Below are 17,096 nucleotides of genomic sequence, written 5' to 3'. Positions count from 1 at the left end.
CAGTCAAAGGCTTTGGCATAGCCAATAAAGCAGAAATATATGTTTTTCTGGAACTCTCTTGTTTTTTCTATGATCCAGCAGATGTTGGCATTTGATCTCTGGTTCCTCTGCCTTTTCTAAAACCAGCTTGAACATCTGGAAGTTCACGGTTCATGTATTTCTGAAGCCTGGCTTGGAGAATTTTGAGCATTACTTTACTAGCGTGTGAGATGAGTGCAATTGTGCGGTAGTTTGAGCATTCTTTGGCATTGCCTTTCTTTGGGATTGGAATGAAGACTGACCTTTTCCAGTCCTGTGGCCACTGCTGAGTTTTCCAAATTTGCTGGCATATTGAGTGCAGCAATTTCACAGCATCATCTTCCAGGATTTGCAGCCTTCTTTAGGGCCCAACAATCCTGTTGTTGCAAAAAGCAGTTCAGGAAACCTTATAAAATTTGCTGTTTCATCTTCCCCTCACTGGATCTTATAGATGCTAATAAAAAATTAAGTTAATTAACAAGAGAATGTAAGAGGCAAAGGGGGGAGTCACATGACTCTTCCCAACAAGGTAGAACATTTTAAATAGTTACTAGGTAGTAAGGAAAGTTATGACCAACCTAGACAGCATATTGAAAAGCAGAGACATTACTTTGTCAACAAAGATCCGTCTAGTCAAGGCTATGGTTTTTCCAGTGGTCATGTATGGATGTGAGAGTTGGACTGTGAAGAAAGCTGAGCGCCAAAGAATTGATGCTTTTGAACTGTGGTGTTGGAGTAGACTCTTGAGAGTCCCTTGGACTCAAGGAGATCCAACCAGTCCATCCTAAAAGAGATCAGTCCTGAATATTCATTGGAAGGACTGATGTTAAAGCTGAAACTCCAATACTTTGGCCACCTCATGCGAAGAGCTGACTCATTTGAAAAGACCCTGGTGCTGGGAAAGACTGAGGGTAGGAGGAGAAGGGGACGACAGAGGATGAGATGGTTGGATGGCATCACCGACTCAATGGACATGAGTTTGGGTGAACTTCAGGAGTTGGTGATGGACAGGGAGGCCTGGCATGCTGTGGTTCATGGGGTTGCAAAGAGTTGGACACGACTGAGCGATTGAACTGAACTGAAGTAGTAAGATGAATGAAGTGAATATTGACAGAAGCAAAACAAAGAGGAAACAGAGGAGAGTCATAGGACTCATTACAGTAGAATAGAAATCCTTAGACGGTTATTTAAAAATGAGTGTATAAAATGGCCACTGATGGGGTTAAAACAAAAGCTTTAACATAGCACAACCTAGGGGTGGGTGGGCCAAAAGGATCCACCATTTGGATCCCTTTTAATGTTGGATGCCCTCCCAAATTAAAGGGCCCCAAAGGAGTCCACTCTACCTGTTTGGAAAAAAATTTAAAAGTCAAAGGTAGAAATTAAAATGAGAAACCTGACCAGCAATTTCACAGGGCAGTGGGCAGTCAGATTTACAAGATGAAGATTAACAAAAGGCCTAGGGTCCCTTGTCTCAACCCCTCACTGGGGACCCAACAACTTTGCACTGGAGAGGGTAAAATGGTCAGGGGCCAGAAAAGAGAAGTTTCCAGGACTCAGCTGTGGTATCAAAGCCCACTGGTGAAGCCCTAACCCAGGCTACAATTATATTAAGATTACCTAATAATCACTGATAGGATTATGAAAGTTAGAATTATGTAAAGAAGTGTCAGTTTTACCTGAATGTTTTATGGGAGTGCATATTATGTTTGGCAGGGGGAACATTTCCCCTACCTAGTACTATAAAATCAAAACCTGTGGATGAAGTCCTAATCGAAGCTACAGTTAGGAACATATGAGTTGTTGGAATTACTGTAAAACTTGTAGGAGAATCAGTATGCTTGAATAGGCTTTACGTGAATAGGCCTTTTTTTTTTTTTTAACCAGCTTCTATGTGGGAGATGGATACTGAATCTGACTGGGGAACATTTCCCCTACCTAGTATTGTCAAACAAGTGAAAGTGAAAGTCACTCAGTTGTGTCCAACTCTTTGTGACCCCATGGACTGTAGCCCACTTGGCTCTTCTGTCCATGCAATACTCCAGGCAAGAATACTGTAGTGGGTTGCCATTCCCTTCTCCAGGGGATCTTCCTGACCCAGGGATTGAACCTGAGTCTCTTGTGTCTCCTGCATTGGCAGGCAGGTTCTTTACCACTGGTGCCACCTGGGAAGTCACAAGAACTGTTCTATCTGCCACCAAAATACACTGACAGTGCAGATAGCTGTGTGGCCAGCTTACTGGTGGGAAGACTCTTGGACACAGATGACTGACACTGATACCCCTGTGGTGATACAGATGGATCCAGACAGGAGTAGACACTGGTTCTGGCCTGGACTTCACTTACCTGGTGGTAGATGCAATACTCAGAATGAGTTTGGAAACACACAACAGTGAGCACTAGCTTGCAGTAAGCAGCAGTTGGAAGAGACAGAACTTAATTTCCAGCCGGAATTGAACCTTGGTCACCTGGGTGGAAACCAGGAATCTTCACTGCTAGACCACAGGGGCCAGCGGGTAGAATCTAAGTCCCCAGCCCTTGTCTTGAAAGGAAGAATCAGACAAGAAGACAGAAGATATAGAGGAAAGAGTATTTACTAGAAAAGCACAATAGATGCATAAAGACATATGGGCAAGCCCAGTGAGACAATGCTAGAGTCGTGCCTCTGGGAAGTTTAAATCCTTTATTATGGGGCAATCTTCTGGGGCTTTGTCCCCTTCTTGGCCAGTTGTCTTGTTTTGAACCCCCTGGTTAATCTGTCTCAGGACCTTCCTCTAGGTACACAAACATCCCTCAGTCAAGATGGATTTCACGGCAAAGGCATATGGGAGGGGGATAGCAAGACTTACCATAGTCTACATCCCCTGCCTTGTTGACCCTGTGAAGCCTGTTGTGTATGTGTAGTGTCTCCCTTGCCCCAAGGATGGGAAATGTGTGATCTCTTGATCTCCTAACACAGTTTAGCTCCTTTCTGTTCCTGCTACAAAATTATCTACCTGTTGTTTCTTGTACAGACATCCCACAGGGTATTTCCCTGGTGGTCCTGTGGCTAAGACTCTGCACTCCTAATGCAAGGGGTCCAGGTTGGATCCCTGGTCAGGGAGCTAGATCCCACATGCCATAACTAAGAGTTTGCATGCCACAACTAAAGATCCCACATGCTACAATGAAGATCAAAGATCTGGAGAGCCAAAACTAAGACCTGGTACAGACAAATAAGTAAATAAATATTTAAACAAAATAATGTTGAACAGAAAGAGTGAGAACTTTCTGGCTTTGTCTCTTACTATTATGGGGAAGCATTCAATACTTTACCAGTGAGTATGATGTTAGTTTTAGGATTTTTGTAGTTTTATTTTTTAACAATAGTAAGGGTGTTCCCATTCTCTAGTGTCTTGAAAGTTTTCATAAAATGCATTTTGTGTTCTTCAAGGACTTCCTATGCACTTATTGAGATAATCATATATATGTTCTTTATTTTGTTAGTATGGTGAATCATGTTAATAGTTTTAATTTAATGATACTGTGTCATTCAGGAATTTCATTCAGTTTTGAAGTTTTTTTTTTTTTTACAAATTTATTTATTTATGACTGTGCAGGGTCTTTGTTGCTGCACAGACTTTTCTCTGGTTGTGGTAAGAAGCAGCTACTCTTCATTGTAGTGTGTGGGCTTCTCATTGAGATGGCTTCTCTTGTTGTGGACTACAGGCTCTCGGGTGTTCAGACTTCAGTAGCTGTGGCACATGGGCTCAGCAGTTGTGGCTCCCAGACTCTAGAGCACAGACTCCACAGTTCTGGCACATGGGCTTAGCTGCTCTGTGGCATGTGGGATCCTCCCGGACCAGAGATCAAACCTGTGTCTCCTGCATTGGCAGGCATATTCTTTACCACTGAGCCACCGGAGAAGCCCTTTCATTCAGTTTTGACTAAGACAAAATTCCCACAACATGCTTCACAAATCAGCAAGGTGCTTATTTCTCTCCTGGAAGAGTCCAGGAAATAGGTAACAAGGATAGCCACTCACCAGTTGCAATAGGGGAACGAAGTTATTCATTTGTTTATTTACTTGCTTTTGCTGTAACATTTCATGACTCAGGAAAACAGACCCACTGGAAGTATTAGAACTATGTGCTCATTAGAGAAATTAGACCTTTCACAAATGTGGAGAAGAGGTAATCAGAAGACTGGAGAATCTTTAAACACAATATCCTTAAACAGTGGTATGAATGGACAGATTTGAGTTTGCAAGGAAATTCAAACAGCTGTGCATGTCTATCTGCCAAAGTAGGACCATAAAAGGTGACTCATGGAGATGTCTGTGGATACCGCTACCTCTGAGGGGACTGAAGTGCTTGTGATTGGCTCAGGGTTGATGTTATTCAACAAAGACAGTAGTCAGGAAGATAAGCTTGAAGTCTGGAACTTCTGAAGTTTTGGATCTGTCAGTCTGCTATATCCACATCATTTTGAGATTAATGGCTTCTTCATTTTTGCATTTCAAATCTCAGGAGGCTCCTCTTTTATCCAATTCTAACCATTCAGCAAAGAGTATTCTAGAAAAAGTAGTTCTAACCCTCATATAACATAATCCAGCACAATCAAATCCCCTAGCTTTTATTCTCATGGTTCCAAGTTCTCTCTTTTCAACATGAATTGTTGTGTCCAACTTAAAAGAAGAGCAAAGTACAAAAGGTTAAATTACCAAGTCTGATGAAACCATCCTTTTTTGATAACGTTGAACATTTTTTATTTACATCAACTACTTATTAACCAAAACAAATGCTACCTACTATACTAGCCACAAAAATGCTAAAGATACATCTCTCTACAGTAAAGGTCAATAACCTGAAAATTTCTGTTTTCATAGTAAGGAAGAAGGGTAGAATAGGTATCAGTAGGCAAATCCCAGGGTCTGTCATAGTAGGGCAGAAAGAAAATTCCAATAAGTACCAAAGTTAGTATCACAAGGACCACATGCATTGCATATAGTGGAAATTAAGTAGAAACAATAACAAAACTAATTCCAAATGCACTTACTTGCATATTAAAACATACATTTTACTTCACTCTGAGATGTCACAGTAGAAATGACACAGTACACATATGTGAATCACAAGGAAAGTAATACACATTGAAAGTTATATGAAATAGCTGAAAGGGTACTAGGAGTGTTATTAACAGAGGTTTATATTAGCAAATGAAAACTATAAGTTACAAACTAGGGTACCACTTCAAAGATGAGAGAAACACTGATAAAGCAATTGCCTATTTGCAGCATTTTAAAGATTTTTCTTCAGGTATTAATTTCTTTATGTATAACAAAGAAGAGATGCACCTGAAGGTTTTCCCACATTCATAGGGTTTTCTCTCCAGTGTGAGTTTTCACATATTTTTGGACTATTAGGGAAAATTAAAGAATTTTCCATATTCTTCAAATTCCTGTCTCCCAGTATGAGTTCTCACTTGATGACTAAAGAATGAGAAAGACCTGAAGGTTTTCCCACACTCTTCACACTGGTATGGTTTCTCTTATGTGTTCTCATATATTCACTAAAGTGTTAGGATTCACATGGTTTTACAAGAATTAGATACAAATTAAGATTTTCCTGCACTTCAAATACTAATAAGAGTTCTCTTCAGTATGAGTTCTCACAAATTTCCTAAATGATGAGAACAGATGAAGGCACTCCTGCATTTCATATATACACAGTTTCACTCCAATTTATGGTATCCCATGTACAGTAAAATGTGAAGAACAAGAGAACTGTCACCGTGTCTACAATTATAGGGCCTCTCTCCAATACTGGTCCTTATATGGTTAATTAAAAGAGGAAGGGAGCTGTGCATTCCTTACATGTATAGAACTCATTTCTAGTGTTTTCTCACTTGTCAAATAATCTTTGAAGAATAAGTGAAGGTCTGAGTTGGAAAACTGTCCAGTGCTGTGTGCCTCAGGAAGAATCAACAAATGAAGGATTTCTAATTAAGGGCGGGCACCAGAATGACACAAAGGACAGAATTCCTTTCTCAAATTGCAGCAAGGCTAGGGAGAGCATGAAGATAAAAATACAAACTGTACTGGTCTTCTTTACATCTTCTGAGTTATTTAGATTTATGACTTAAATGAACAATTCTTTTCTGCCAATAAATAGTTTTGAATGAGCTTTTACATACAGATCTTCTATTAGTAGGACTAAAGATAAAAGGGAACAAGATGGGAAGGCGGAGGGTATGAGAGTAAAGCAATGTCTTTTATCATTTTCATTAGGTGATTCACTCAGGTTTAGTGAAAATCCAACATGGAGTGAAAGAAGGGGATTACTATCTGCTCTGGGTCTTTTTTAAAATTAGTGAATGTTAAACAGTTTGCCCAGGAGAATGATAGAAAATGTGTCTTAGTAAACAGGGATCTAAAGCACTCTGGAATTTACTGAGAAACTTGTTTGTAAAGACTATACTTAATTATTGCTCTTTTCTTACAAAAAATGTATTTTTGAAATTTATATACTGTCAACTAAAGTGCTATTGTCTAAACTGTTTTAAAAAAAAGAATAAGTGAAGGTTTTCCCACATTCCTTATATTCATAATACTTCTTTCCAATTTGAGTTCTTATAGGTACTTTAAGGGATATAGAAGAAATAAAACTTTCTCATATTCTTTTACATTCATTGGGTATATTTTCAATATGAATTCTCACATGTGTAACTAAAAAATGAGGGCCAGTTGAAGATTTTTCCACATTTTTTGCCTTCACAGAATTTTTCTCCAGTGAGAGTTTTCACATTTTCTTAGAGATGAAAGAAATGGAAGGCATTTTCACATTCTGTAAATATAAAGCCTGTCTCCACTGTGAGTTCTTACATGTACAGCAGTGCATGAAGAATGAATGAGAGCTTTCCAACATTTTGTATATTTATAGTACTCTTCTCCAATGTGAATTTTCACGTGAGTCCTAAGATACAAAGAAAAGCTGAAAAGTTTTCTACATTCCTTATATTGTTAGGACTGTGTCCAGTGTGTCTTAGCAAGTGAATGATTAATGAAGGCTGTCACAGATCCAGTGAATTCACAGGATTTATCTTTAGTATGAGTTCTGTTGTACACATTTAAATTTGGAATCAGGCTGAAGACTTTTCCATATTGATTACTCTCATTATATATCTCTCCAGTCTGAAATACCTTCCACATAGTAGATTTCAAGGTCTTTCTGAAGTATTTTCCAATTTGACCATATTTACAGAGATCCTCCACTAAATGAATTCTTAAATATCTCTCCCGTGTCTTGCACTGATCTGTGCTATGGCAAAAATGATGGTAATTACATAATAGGCAGCTTTTCACATTATAGATGAAGTAGTATATTAAGTTTAGGTAGGCTGTGATAAGTAAAGGTTGTGTATTCCTATTTTTAGAGTAAATACAATCCCAAAATGTTATAAGTAAAAAGTCAATTTAGGATATAAAATGGAATACCAAAAATTACAGAATTGAGCCAAAAGAAAACAAACAAAGGAGAACAGACACAATTATAGAAATAATTATATTAAATGTAAATAGGATGTACTATCTTATTAAAAGGCAGAAATGATAAGACTGGATAAAAAAGCAAGATCCAACTCTATGCATAATAGTTTACCGAAGATGAACTTAAAATATAAAGACAGAATAAAAGCAAAAGGATGAAAATTTATATATTATACAAACCCCAAGCATAAGAAATATGGGTAACTCTACTAATATCAGATTTAAAGTATTACTAGAAACTAAAAGAGATATTTCATAATGATTAGTGTCAATTTATCATGAAGATAAAATAATTCTAATGATGCGCACATCTAGCAACAAAGCTTCACAATACATAAGGTTACAAAAATGCTAGAACTGAAAGAATAGACACATCCACAATTAACAAATGAAGAATTAACATTTTTCTCCCAGTAACTGATAGAACATGTAGGAAAATGTGGTAAGAATAAAGAATATTTAAACATTATGAAAGCAATTTGGTTTGATATTTACAGAATACTACACACCACGACTATAGAATACACACTTCTTTCAAGCATACATATAAAACATATCAAGATAACCCACATGTTAGATAACAACAACAAAACAAGCAAAACTCAATTAAGTTTAAAGAAGTGAAATTATACAGAGTAAGTTCTCAGACTAAAACAGACTTATTTGGGATATCCAAAATAATATCCCCAGATATTTGGAAATTAAGTCATACTTCTGGTTAAGCAACAGATCAAAGAAGAAATCAACAGGGAAATGATAAATTCAAACTTAATAAAATCACAATGTATCAAAATTCATGAACTGCAGCTTAATCCATAGCAAGAAATTTATAGCTTTAATTTTTATTTTTTTACATTTTAATATGTATTAGGAAAGAGTCAATGATCTGAGCTTTCAGAGAAACCACAAAAAGAATAGAAAATTAAACCCAAAGTAGGTATAAGAGAAGAAAAACATATGAGTAGAAATCAGTGAAACAGAAATAGGAAAATAACAAAGACAAGGCTGGTTTAAAAAAATGATTATGATTCATAAAATTGTTATACTAACTGCAATACTGATAAAGGCAAAAGGAGAGAAAACATATTTACCAACATCCAAAAATGAAAGAGGGGTACTACTACAGATCCTAAATATATTGAAAATATAATAACAATATTGTCAATAACTTCATGCATTACCATCTTAGATAAAATGGACAAACTGTTTAAAAAACACAAGTTACCAACTGACACAAGTGGAAACAGAAAACTGGAACTGCAGCATATTTATTTAAGAAGTTGAATTTGCAATTCAAAATTGCCCCACAAAGAGAATGCTAGCCACACATGGCTTCTATGGTAAATTCTGTCAAATACAAAAAGAAGAAACAATAAATACGTTATAAACCTCTTTCATACAACAGAGGTGGAATAAGAATTGTCAGCTCATTTTATGAGATCAGTATAACCCTGAAACTAAAACTGACAAGAGGATAATGTGAAATATATATATAGAGAGACAAATATCCCTCATGAACACAGATGCAAAAATGCTCAACAATGCAAATTGAAACCAGCCAATAGATAACATTTTCACACTGTTGCATGCCACCTGGAAGAAAAACAGATAAACAATTTGCCTGATGAATCACAGCCATACAGGTGCTCTTCCGTTCCCAGTCTGCAGGACTTCAGTTTGTCGCATCTCCTAGGATCTTTGTATTCTTCTACTGTTGCTGCTACTGCCTCAAGTTCAGAATGGAAATAGACTTGATTCAGATCTCACCACTCAGATTTCAGCTGTGACCACCATCACTACTGCTGGGATGATATTTGAACTTGCAAGATAGAAACTACCAACAGGCCCAGGGCTAGGGGAAGGTAAGCAACTCCGAAGAAAAATTAATGGGTCAACAAAATACTTAGGAAGTAAAGATAGATACTACTTAATTCAATATTCTAAAAAGTCAAACAATGAAATAATTCATGATGAAACAAAACATCAATATTTTAAATAAAGACAGGATCCAACCCTACACATGAACAATTTGATTCAACAATTTACTTTTTCCTGAGCTCACTGGAGAAAAAATGACCAAGTCTGGTTTACACTTCCCTCCCCAGTGGCAATTCTATTACATACATTTATGCATTAAAGGAAAAAAAAACATTTTTACAGTGTGGAAAAGCTATCAAAAAGCTACGGAAAAGCATTGTTACTCTGGTATATTATCTCTGCATGCAGAGCATCTCTACCATTTGCTAAAGCTACTCCCCCTCACCCCTGCCACATACATACACACACAAATGCACACAAATACAAGCATACACAAATATACAAACACTCTGGGTGAAGCTAAGGAATTCTAAAACTTTTTGAGGTAATTCCATCATGTATAATGATATATTTTTATTGATTTTTCATGATTATGCTGATAAGTTGGAAGTAACACTCTTTTCAAGGTATTCCAGATCAGTCAAAAAAGATGTAAGTAGGAAGCCTTTGGAGATGCCTTTAAATTCTACACTTTACCAATAAAGTACTTGTAAAGTAAGATAGGAAAAGAGTAGTGGCTACTGACACCTTGAAGGCTGAAAACACACATCTCTGTATATTGAAAAAGTTGTCAGGAATTTCTGATCCTTTCATCAAGCATATTCTACCAGGACATATAGATTGCTGATATGCTTATGAAGAGTTTCAGGACTCATATGTAGTCAATTTATTTTACTAAATAAAATTTTTGGCTGTGCCAGTTCCATGCTTGAGAGGGAAACAAATGGTTTGTTTCATAAATAAACAAACCTTAAACAAATCTGGTTTGTTTCATAAACTTCTAGTCATCTTGTGAAGACACCACTGATGCAGATTTAAAAGTATATCTGGCATTTATCAGGTCACTTTCTCATTCTGTTTTCCAAAACTCAATTTTCAGGGTTGCTACTAGCCAGAAAAATTCCTTTGGAAGTTCAATTATTTGTGCATGTTTATATTAGTCAGATTGAGAGATGATTGAATAAAGATATAAAGTCAGCCATGGAAACTCAAGAGTACTGTCCCTTGATAACACCTAAGGGAAGGTAAAAGTTGTTTTTTTTTTTTTTGACAAGCATGTCATATATCTTAAACAGACAACTAGGACCTAATCAGACAACTGTGTGAGCCAACCTTACTCAGGAGAAGGAGAGAAGAGATATGTCAGCTTGGAATGCATTTGTCTATAATCAACAGAAAACCTGACTACAATTGTTTAATCACATAAGAGTTTATTTATAAAGTGCAACATAAAGCTTGGGAGGAGGTAGCATAGAGATGTTGTGGTAACTTGACAATGCTGTAAGACATTCAGGGGCTTTCCATCTTACCATACTTGGTATATATAACCTTTGTTCTACGGTATTCATCTCATGGTTGCAAGTTGGCTGCTTCAGCTCAAAGTTTACTCCTCAATACCAATGCCAATTAAGAAAAAGGAAAACAGGCAAAATCCTAAGGAATATGCCACAGTGGATTATCCCTTTTAAAAATATTTCCCTTAAGCCCAATTCCCAATTACACTTTTATATCATTAGCAATAATGGAGTGATATGACATTCCTATCTGCAAGAGATTATGGGAATTGGCCTGTAGTAGAGGAAGGCAAAGAAAAATAGGCTTGGAAATAGCTCTGTTGATAGCCATTTGTATTCATGTTCTATAGCTACTATTAGCAAATTATGACACAAATTTATTATCTTACCTTTCTGGAGGTCTGAAGTTAAACTGGGCTAAAGTTAAGATATAATTATATTCCTTTCTGGAAGCAAGGGAGAATACATTTTCTTATCTTTCTAGCTTCTAGAGGCTATCTGCATTTTCTCACTGGTTGCTCCTTTCTATCTTCAAATTCAGTAATAGCTGGTTCAGAGTTTTTCACATAGTATCACTCTGATACTTTTCTGCTTCCCACTTGCACTTATTAAAGGTTCTTGTGGTTCCAAGCCCACTTGGATAATTTAGAGTAATCTTATTATAAGGTCAGCTGATTATCAACCTTAATTCCATCTGCAATTTAAATTCCCCTTTGCCACATAACAAGATATCCAGAGATTAGTACATAGATACTTTGTGAGGCCATTATTCTCTCTATCATAGTCCACTCTCTGGTCCCCAAAGATTTACAGACATCCCATATAAGAAATATATGTAAGGTCCTCAAAGATCTCATCTCATTATAGTATTGTCTCAGTGTGTATGCCCAATACAAATAGTGTACACCTGTGACATCCTTGGCTTTCTTTGCTAATTTTAGCATCTTTTGCAATCTGAATAGGGTGAGAATTTTTTAATTCATCAAATTCTGGTTCCTTTTTTACTTAACAGTCCTTCCCTCAATCTGTTTTATCCTTCTCACATTATACTATAAGCAACAAGAAGAAACCAGGCTGCATTTTCAACATATGCCTGGAAATCTCAGCTAAATATCCAAGTTCATTGCTTACAAGTCCTTTTTCTCTCACATTTCCACTGCAGGACACAATGAACCTGTTTTCAGCCACTAAGTAGCAAGGATTCCCTTTCCTCCAGTTTCCAATAACATTTTCCTCATTTCTTTCTGAGTCCTCATCATTAGTGACTTTCACATCCATATTACTACCAAGTCTCCTAAGGTTTTGATTTAGGTATTCTACATGGCAGTATATGTTTTCTCAACCATACTTCCTTTCTCAACTTACTTCCTTCTGAATCTTTGCTAGCAGAGTTATTAACATTTGTATTTCAACTAACAGTCTGTCCAAAGCAATCTAAGACTTTTCCATCGTGCTCTTTACAATTCTTCCAGCCTATGCTTGTTACTCAATTCCAAACCAGTTTCCATGTTTTTAGTTATTTGTTATTTGTTACAGCAGCACTCTACTTCCAGGAACCAAAATCTGTATCAGTCAGGGTTCAATCAGAGAAACAAGCAGCAGGAGATACATGTTAAGAGATTTATTGCAAGGAAGTGACTTATTTGATTGGGTGAGCTGGCTAAGCAATATCTGAAATCTGTAGAGGAGGCAATTAGAAAGGAAAGGCTGGAAATCTGGGGCATCAACTGAAGCTGCTGCCCACAGTTGGAATTTCTTCATCTCAAGGAAGACTCAAAGCTGCTTTTAAGGCCTTTCAACTGATTAAATCAGGCCCATCCAAATCATCTAGGATATTCTCCGTATTTTAAGACTGATTACGCTCCTCCTCATGGAATTTTCCAGGCAAGAATACTGGTCTGGGTTGCCATTTCCTCCTCCAGGGGATCTTCCTGACCCAGGGATTGAACATGCATCTCCTGCACTGCCTGCAATGCAGGCAGATTCACAAGAACTCCTAATTGAAAAGGACACATGTATTCAAGATACACATGTGTACCCCAGTGTTCAAAGCAGCACTAATTACAATAGCCAGGACATATGAGCAACCTAGATGTCCACCAACAGATGAATGGATAAAGAACATGTGGTACATACATACAATGGAATATTACTCAACTACAAAGAGGAACACATCTGAGTCAGTCTAATAAGGTGGATAAATCTACAGATATTATATACAGTGAAGTAATTCAGAAAAACAAATAACATATTAACACACATAAATAGAATCTGGAAAGATGGTATTGATGAACTTATTGGCAAGACAGCAAAGGAGATGCAGACATAAAGAACAGATTTTTGGACACAGTGGGGAAAGAAGAGGGTGGCAAGATTTGAGAGAGTAGCACTGAAACATATATATTACCATATGTAAAACAGATAGCCAGTGGGAATTTGCTGTATGATGGCAGGGAACCCAAATCCGGTGCTCTGTGACAACCTAAGGGGTGGAAGGTGGAAGGGAGGCATGATGAAGGGTACATATGTATACCTACCAGTGAGTCATGCTGATGTATGGCAGAAATCAACACAATATTATAATTATCCTCTAGTTAAAAATAATATTTTTTAAAAAAAGAACTCAGTCATCATGGGTATCATTAAACTCTTAACAGGATCATGACTTCAGTTAGATATAAGGAAGAACTTACAAGTCTTCAACATTAAATTAGAACAGAAAGAATAGATGAAAAAGATATACTTTGATGAGATAACATGTATTTTAAAGTGAAAGTCCAATGAGTACAAGAGTGATTTTGAAATAAATAGGAAATTATACATGTGGCTATCTACTGATAAAAATCCAAACAGAGCTTGGAAAAAATTGGACATAAGTAACAGAAGAACCTGGCAGGTATAGTCCATAGGGTAGCGAAGAGTGGGACATGACTGAAGTGACTTAGTACAGCACACAGCACAGCACACAGCACAGCACACAAATATAAATGGATTCCATTCCAAACAGAAGAGGCGTTACAGAAAAGTCATAGTTGTGTAAATAACAAAAACTTAAAACCTTCCAGTAATAAAAAAATGAAATATGATAAAATGAGTCAGACATTTTTACATAGTGTTATATACAGTGAGAAAAGAACTTTTTAAAGTTAGAATTACTTTTATCCTGAGAGGCTTTCATATTATCATTTAGAAATAAATACTAAAAATTTAACCAGTAGTACGAACTTTCCTGATATAAAATTTTACTAACAATAATTGGAAAACTAATTATAGGGCAAACAGGCCAACAAAACGAAGATTAGCATTACTATGAAAAACTTTAAAAAGAAGAAAGACAAGTAGAATTACTACTACCAGGTTAAAAAAGGGAAAGGTGGAGATAAAACTAATGTACGCAGTTGGAGAAGTTTCAGATGCCTAAACGATTCTGGAAGGTTGGACTTCCTTCTGATTTCCTTTCAAAGTCTGATTCTAGAATACTGTAATTTGATTCTAGAACACTGGCGTTTGATTCTAGAATTTGAACTCATTCGTCCCAGTCCCTCCCATCAGACACACCTCGTACTGGTAGCTCTGCGACAGGGTCCCCGTGCCGCTGACGTCCACCAGGTGGCCCGGGAAGTGGCCCTCGGGCACCGGGCAGCGACCCGCCGAGCCCGCCCCGCCCCTCCTGCACAGCCGCACCGCCACGAACACCAGCACCGAGAAGAGGAAGAGCGACGACACCGACGCCAAAGCCACCACCAGGTAGACGGTGAGCGGGTCGGCCGGCGCCGCGGCCGCCGCTTCCGCTTCCGGGGGCGGCAGGTAGGGCTGCGAGAAGCCGTCCACCAGCAGCACGTGCAGCGTGACGCTGGCCGACAGCGGCGGCTCGCCGTTGTCTTTGACCAGCACCACCAGCCGCTGCTTGGGAGCGTCGCGCTCGCTCAGCAGCCGCGCCGTGCGCACCTCGCCATTGTGAGCCCACACGCCGAACAGCCCGGGCTCCGTGGCCTTGAGCAGCTGGTACGACAGCCAGGCGTTCTGGCCCGCGTCGCCGTCCACCGCCACCACCTTGGTCACCAGGTAGCCCGGCTCGGCCGCCCTGGGCACCAGCTCGGTGCAGGGCGCCGAGGCGTTCTGCAGCGGGTAGAGCACGAAGGGCGCGTTGTCGTTGGCGTCCGCCACGAGCACGCGCACCAGCGCCTGGCTGCTGAGCGCGGGCGAGCCGCGGTCGGTGGCGCCCACGTGGAACTCGAAGGCCCTCAGGGCCTCGTAGTCCAGGGACGTGAGGGCGAAGAGGTGGCCGTTGTCGGGGTTGATGGACACGAGGGAGGCGAGGGGCACGAGCGAGTCGGGGGGCGGCAGCAGTGAGTAGGTGACCTGGGCGTTGGCGCCGGCGTCTGTGTCTGTGGCGCTGACGCTGCCGATGTGCAGGGCGGGGCTGTTGTTCTCGCGGACCCACAGGGTGTAGGAGGTCTGGGTGAAGGCGGGGGCGTTGTCGTTGACGTCGGACACCAGCACGGTTATGTTGTGTTCCGTTTTCAACCTCGGTGTCCCCAAGTCGGTGACAGTAATGGTGACATTATACTCAGCTTTGCTTTCTCTGTCTAGCGCCCCATTTGTTACCAGCGTGTAGAAATTCTCTTCAGATGGTTTCAGAATAAAGGGGAGATCATCCTGGATGGAGCAAGTCATCTTTCCGTTGTCCCCCGAGTCTCGGTCTCGAATCCTAAACAGGGCCACTTCTGTCTCGGGGGAGTTTTCAGGAATGGGGCTGGTAAGTGATGAAATAGTTAGTTCCGGGGCATTATCGTTAACATCCACAACCTCAATGGAGACAGAGCATTTTCCAGAAAGTCCCCCGCCATCAAATGCATCTATATCCAGATCATATGAGGGTACTGTCTCAAAATCGAGTTTTTTAATTAGGCGAACTTCTCCCGAAAGGCTGTTTAGCTGAAAAGTTGGGCTCATCTCCTGAGAACTGTAAAAAAGGGAATATGATACCTCTCCATTTGTCCCAGTGTCTAAATCTCTAGCAGAAACTTTGACAACTAGGGCGCCTACGGGGCTGTTCTCCAGGACCTGCACCTGGTAGTGGGCCTGCGCAAACACAGGGGCGTTGTCATTGATATCCAAGACCAAGATTCTGACCTCGGTGGTACCAGATCGAGGCGGAGAGCCGCCATCCAGCGCTGTGAGGGTTAATCTGAGCAAGGCCTGCTTCTCCCGATCAAGCTCTCGATCCAGCACCAGCTCTGGGTATTTCCTACCATCCCCCCGACTGCGGGTGGAAACATGGAAATAAGAATTGGGACTGATACTGTAGTTTTGGATGTTGTTGTTGCCCACGTCCAAATCTTGAGCTTTTTTCAGAGGAAACACTGTCCCAGGAGGGCTGTTCTCTGGAATTTTCAAAGTCATTTCTCTTTCAGGAAACTCAGGAGCATGATCGTTTATGTCTCTCACCAGTAGCTCAGCTCGAAATACTCCCAACGGTTTCTTCAGTAACACTTGAAAATGCATTACACATGGATCTGTAGGGCCGCACATCTCCTCCCGGTCCAGTTTCTCATTTAATGTCAACTTCCCAGTCTGCAGATCGAGCTGCAACCGGGGTTCGTTATCCTCAGAGACCACCCGGGCTTCCCGCGCAGCTAGCTCCCCCACTCCGAGCCCTAAGTCCTCGACAAGGTTGGCCACAAACGAGCCGCTCTCTATTTCCTCCATCACGGAATAGCGACGGGATTCCCAGCCTGCAAAAGTCACTCCCAGCAAAAGAAAGAGAATCAGGACTTGCCTTTGTTGATGAAAACGCTCCCCTCCGGCCTCCATCTTTACTTCCACAAATGCCTTTCCAGGATCAAGGGCCAGCTCTATTTTAGGGAAAGATGAGACCGAGAATGTGATGGTTCTCCCAGTTGGTAACCTGTCCGGAAATGTCGGTGAGTAGCATTTTCTGGAGACTTGTGAGCTTTGCTTACATTACAGTCTTTTCGCTTCCGCTGGAAATCTGATGTAAAATTGGTAGCATTTCCTGGGCATATTTTTTCGACGCCTTAGCCTGCAGCGCCACCATGCGTTGTCTTCGAAAATAATTTCTACAATTGTATTCCCTCTATATAATAATCTAAAAGGCTATTAGAAACTTGAAAATGTTTTGGGGAACAGTATATAATCAGAAAACCAGGCAATCATAATTATCCATACATCATTCAAGGAAATATGATTGATATCTA

The 17,096-nt window shown here is 39.7% G+C and overlaps 1 protein-coding gene across 1 annotated transcript; it reads right to left on the bottom strand.

Moving 5' to 3' along the window:
- Window positions 1-14,388: 14,388 nt before the first annotated feature.
- Window positions 14,389-16,692, bottom strand: LOC138085459 (protocadherin beta-15-like). The gene has a single exon (XM_068979855.1). The coding sequence runs from the start codon at window positions 16,690-16,692 to the stop codon at window positions 14,389-14,391; it is 2,304 nt and encodes a 767-aa protein (XP_068835956.1).
- Window positions 16,693-17,096: the final 404 nt, after the last annotated feature.

This window comes from Capricornis sumatraensis, chromosome 9 (genome assembly GCF_032405125.1).
Source record: "Capricornis sumatraensis isolate serow.1 chromosome 9, serow.2, whole genome shotgun sequence".
In the NCBI taxonomy this organism is placed as follows: Eukaryota; Metazoa; Chordata; class Mammalia; order Artiodactyla; family Bovidae; genus Capricornis; species Capricornis sumatraensis.
This window is presented reverse-complemented; position numbering and strand designations above follow the sequence as displayed.

What these genes read in the sequence shown, in the direction of transcription:
- LOC138085459 (XM_068979855.1), bottom strand. Translation starts at nt 16,692, where the DNA reads ATGGAGGCCGGAGGGGAGCGTTTTCATCAACAAAGGCAAGTCCTGATT.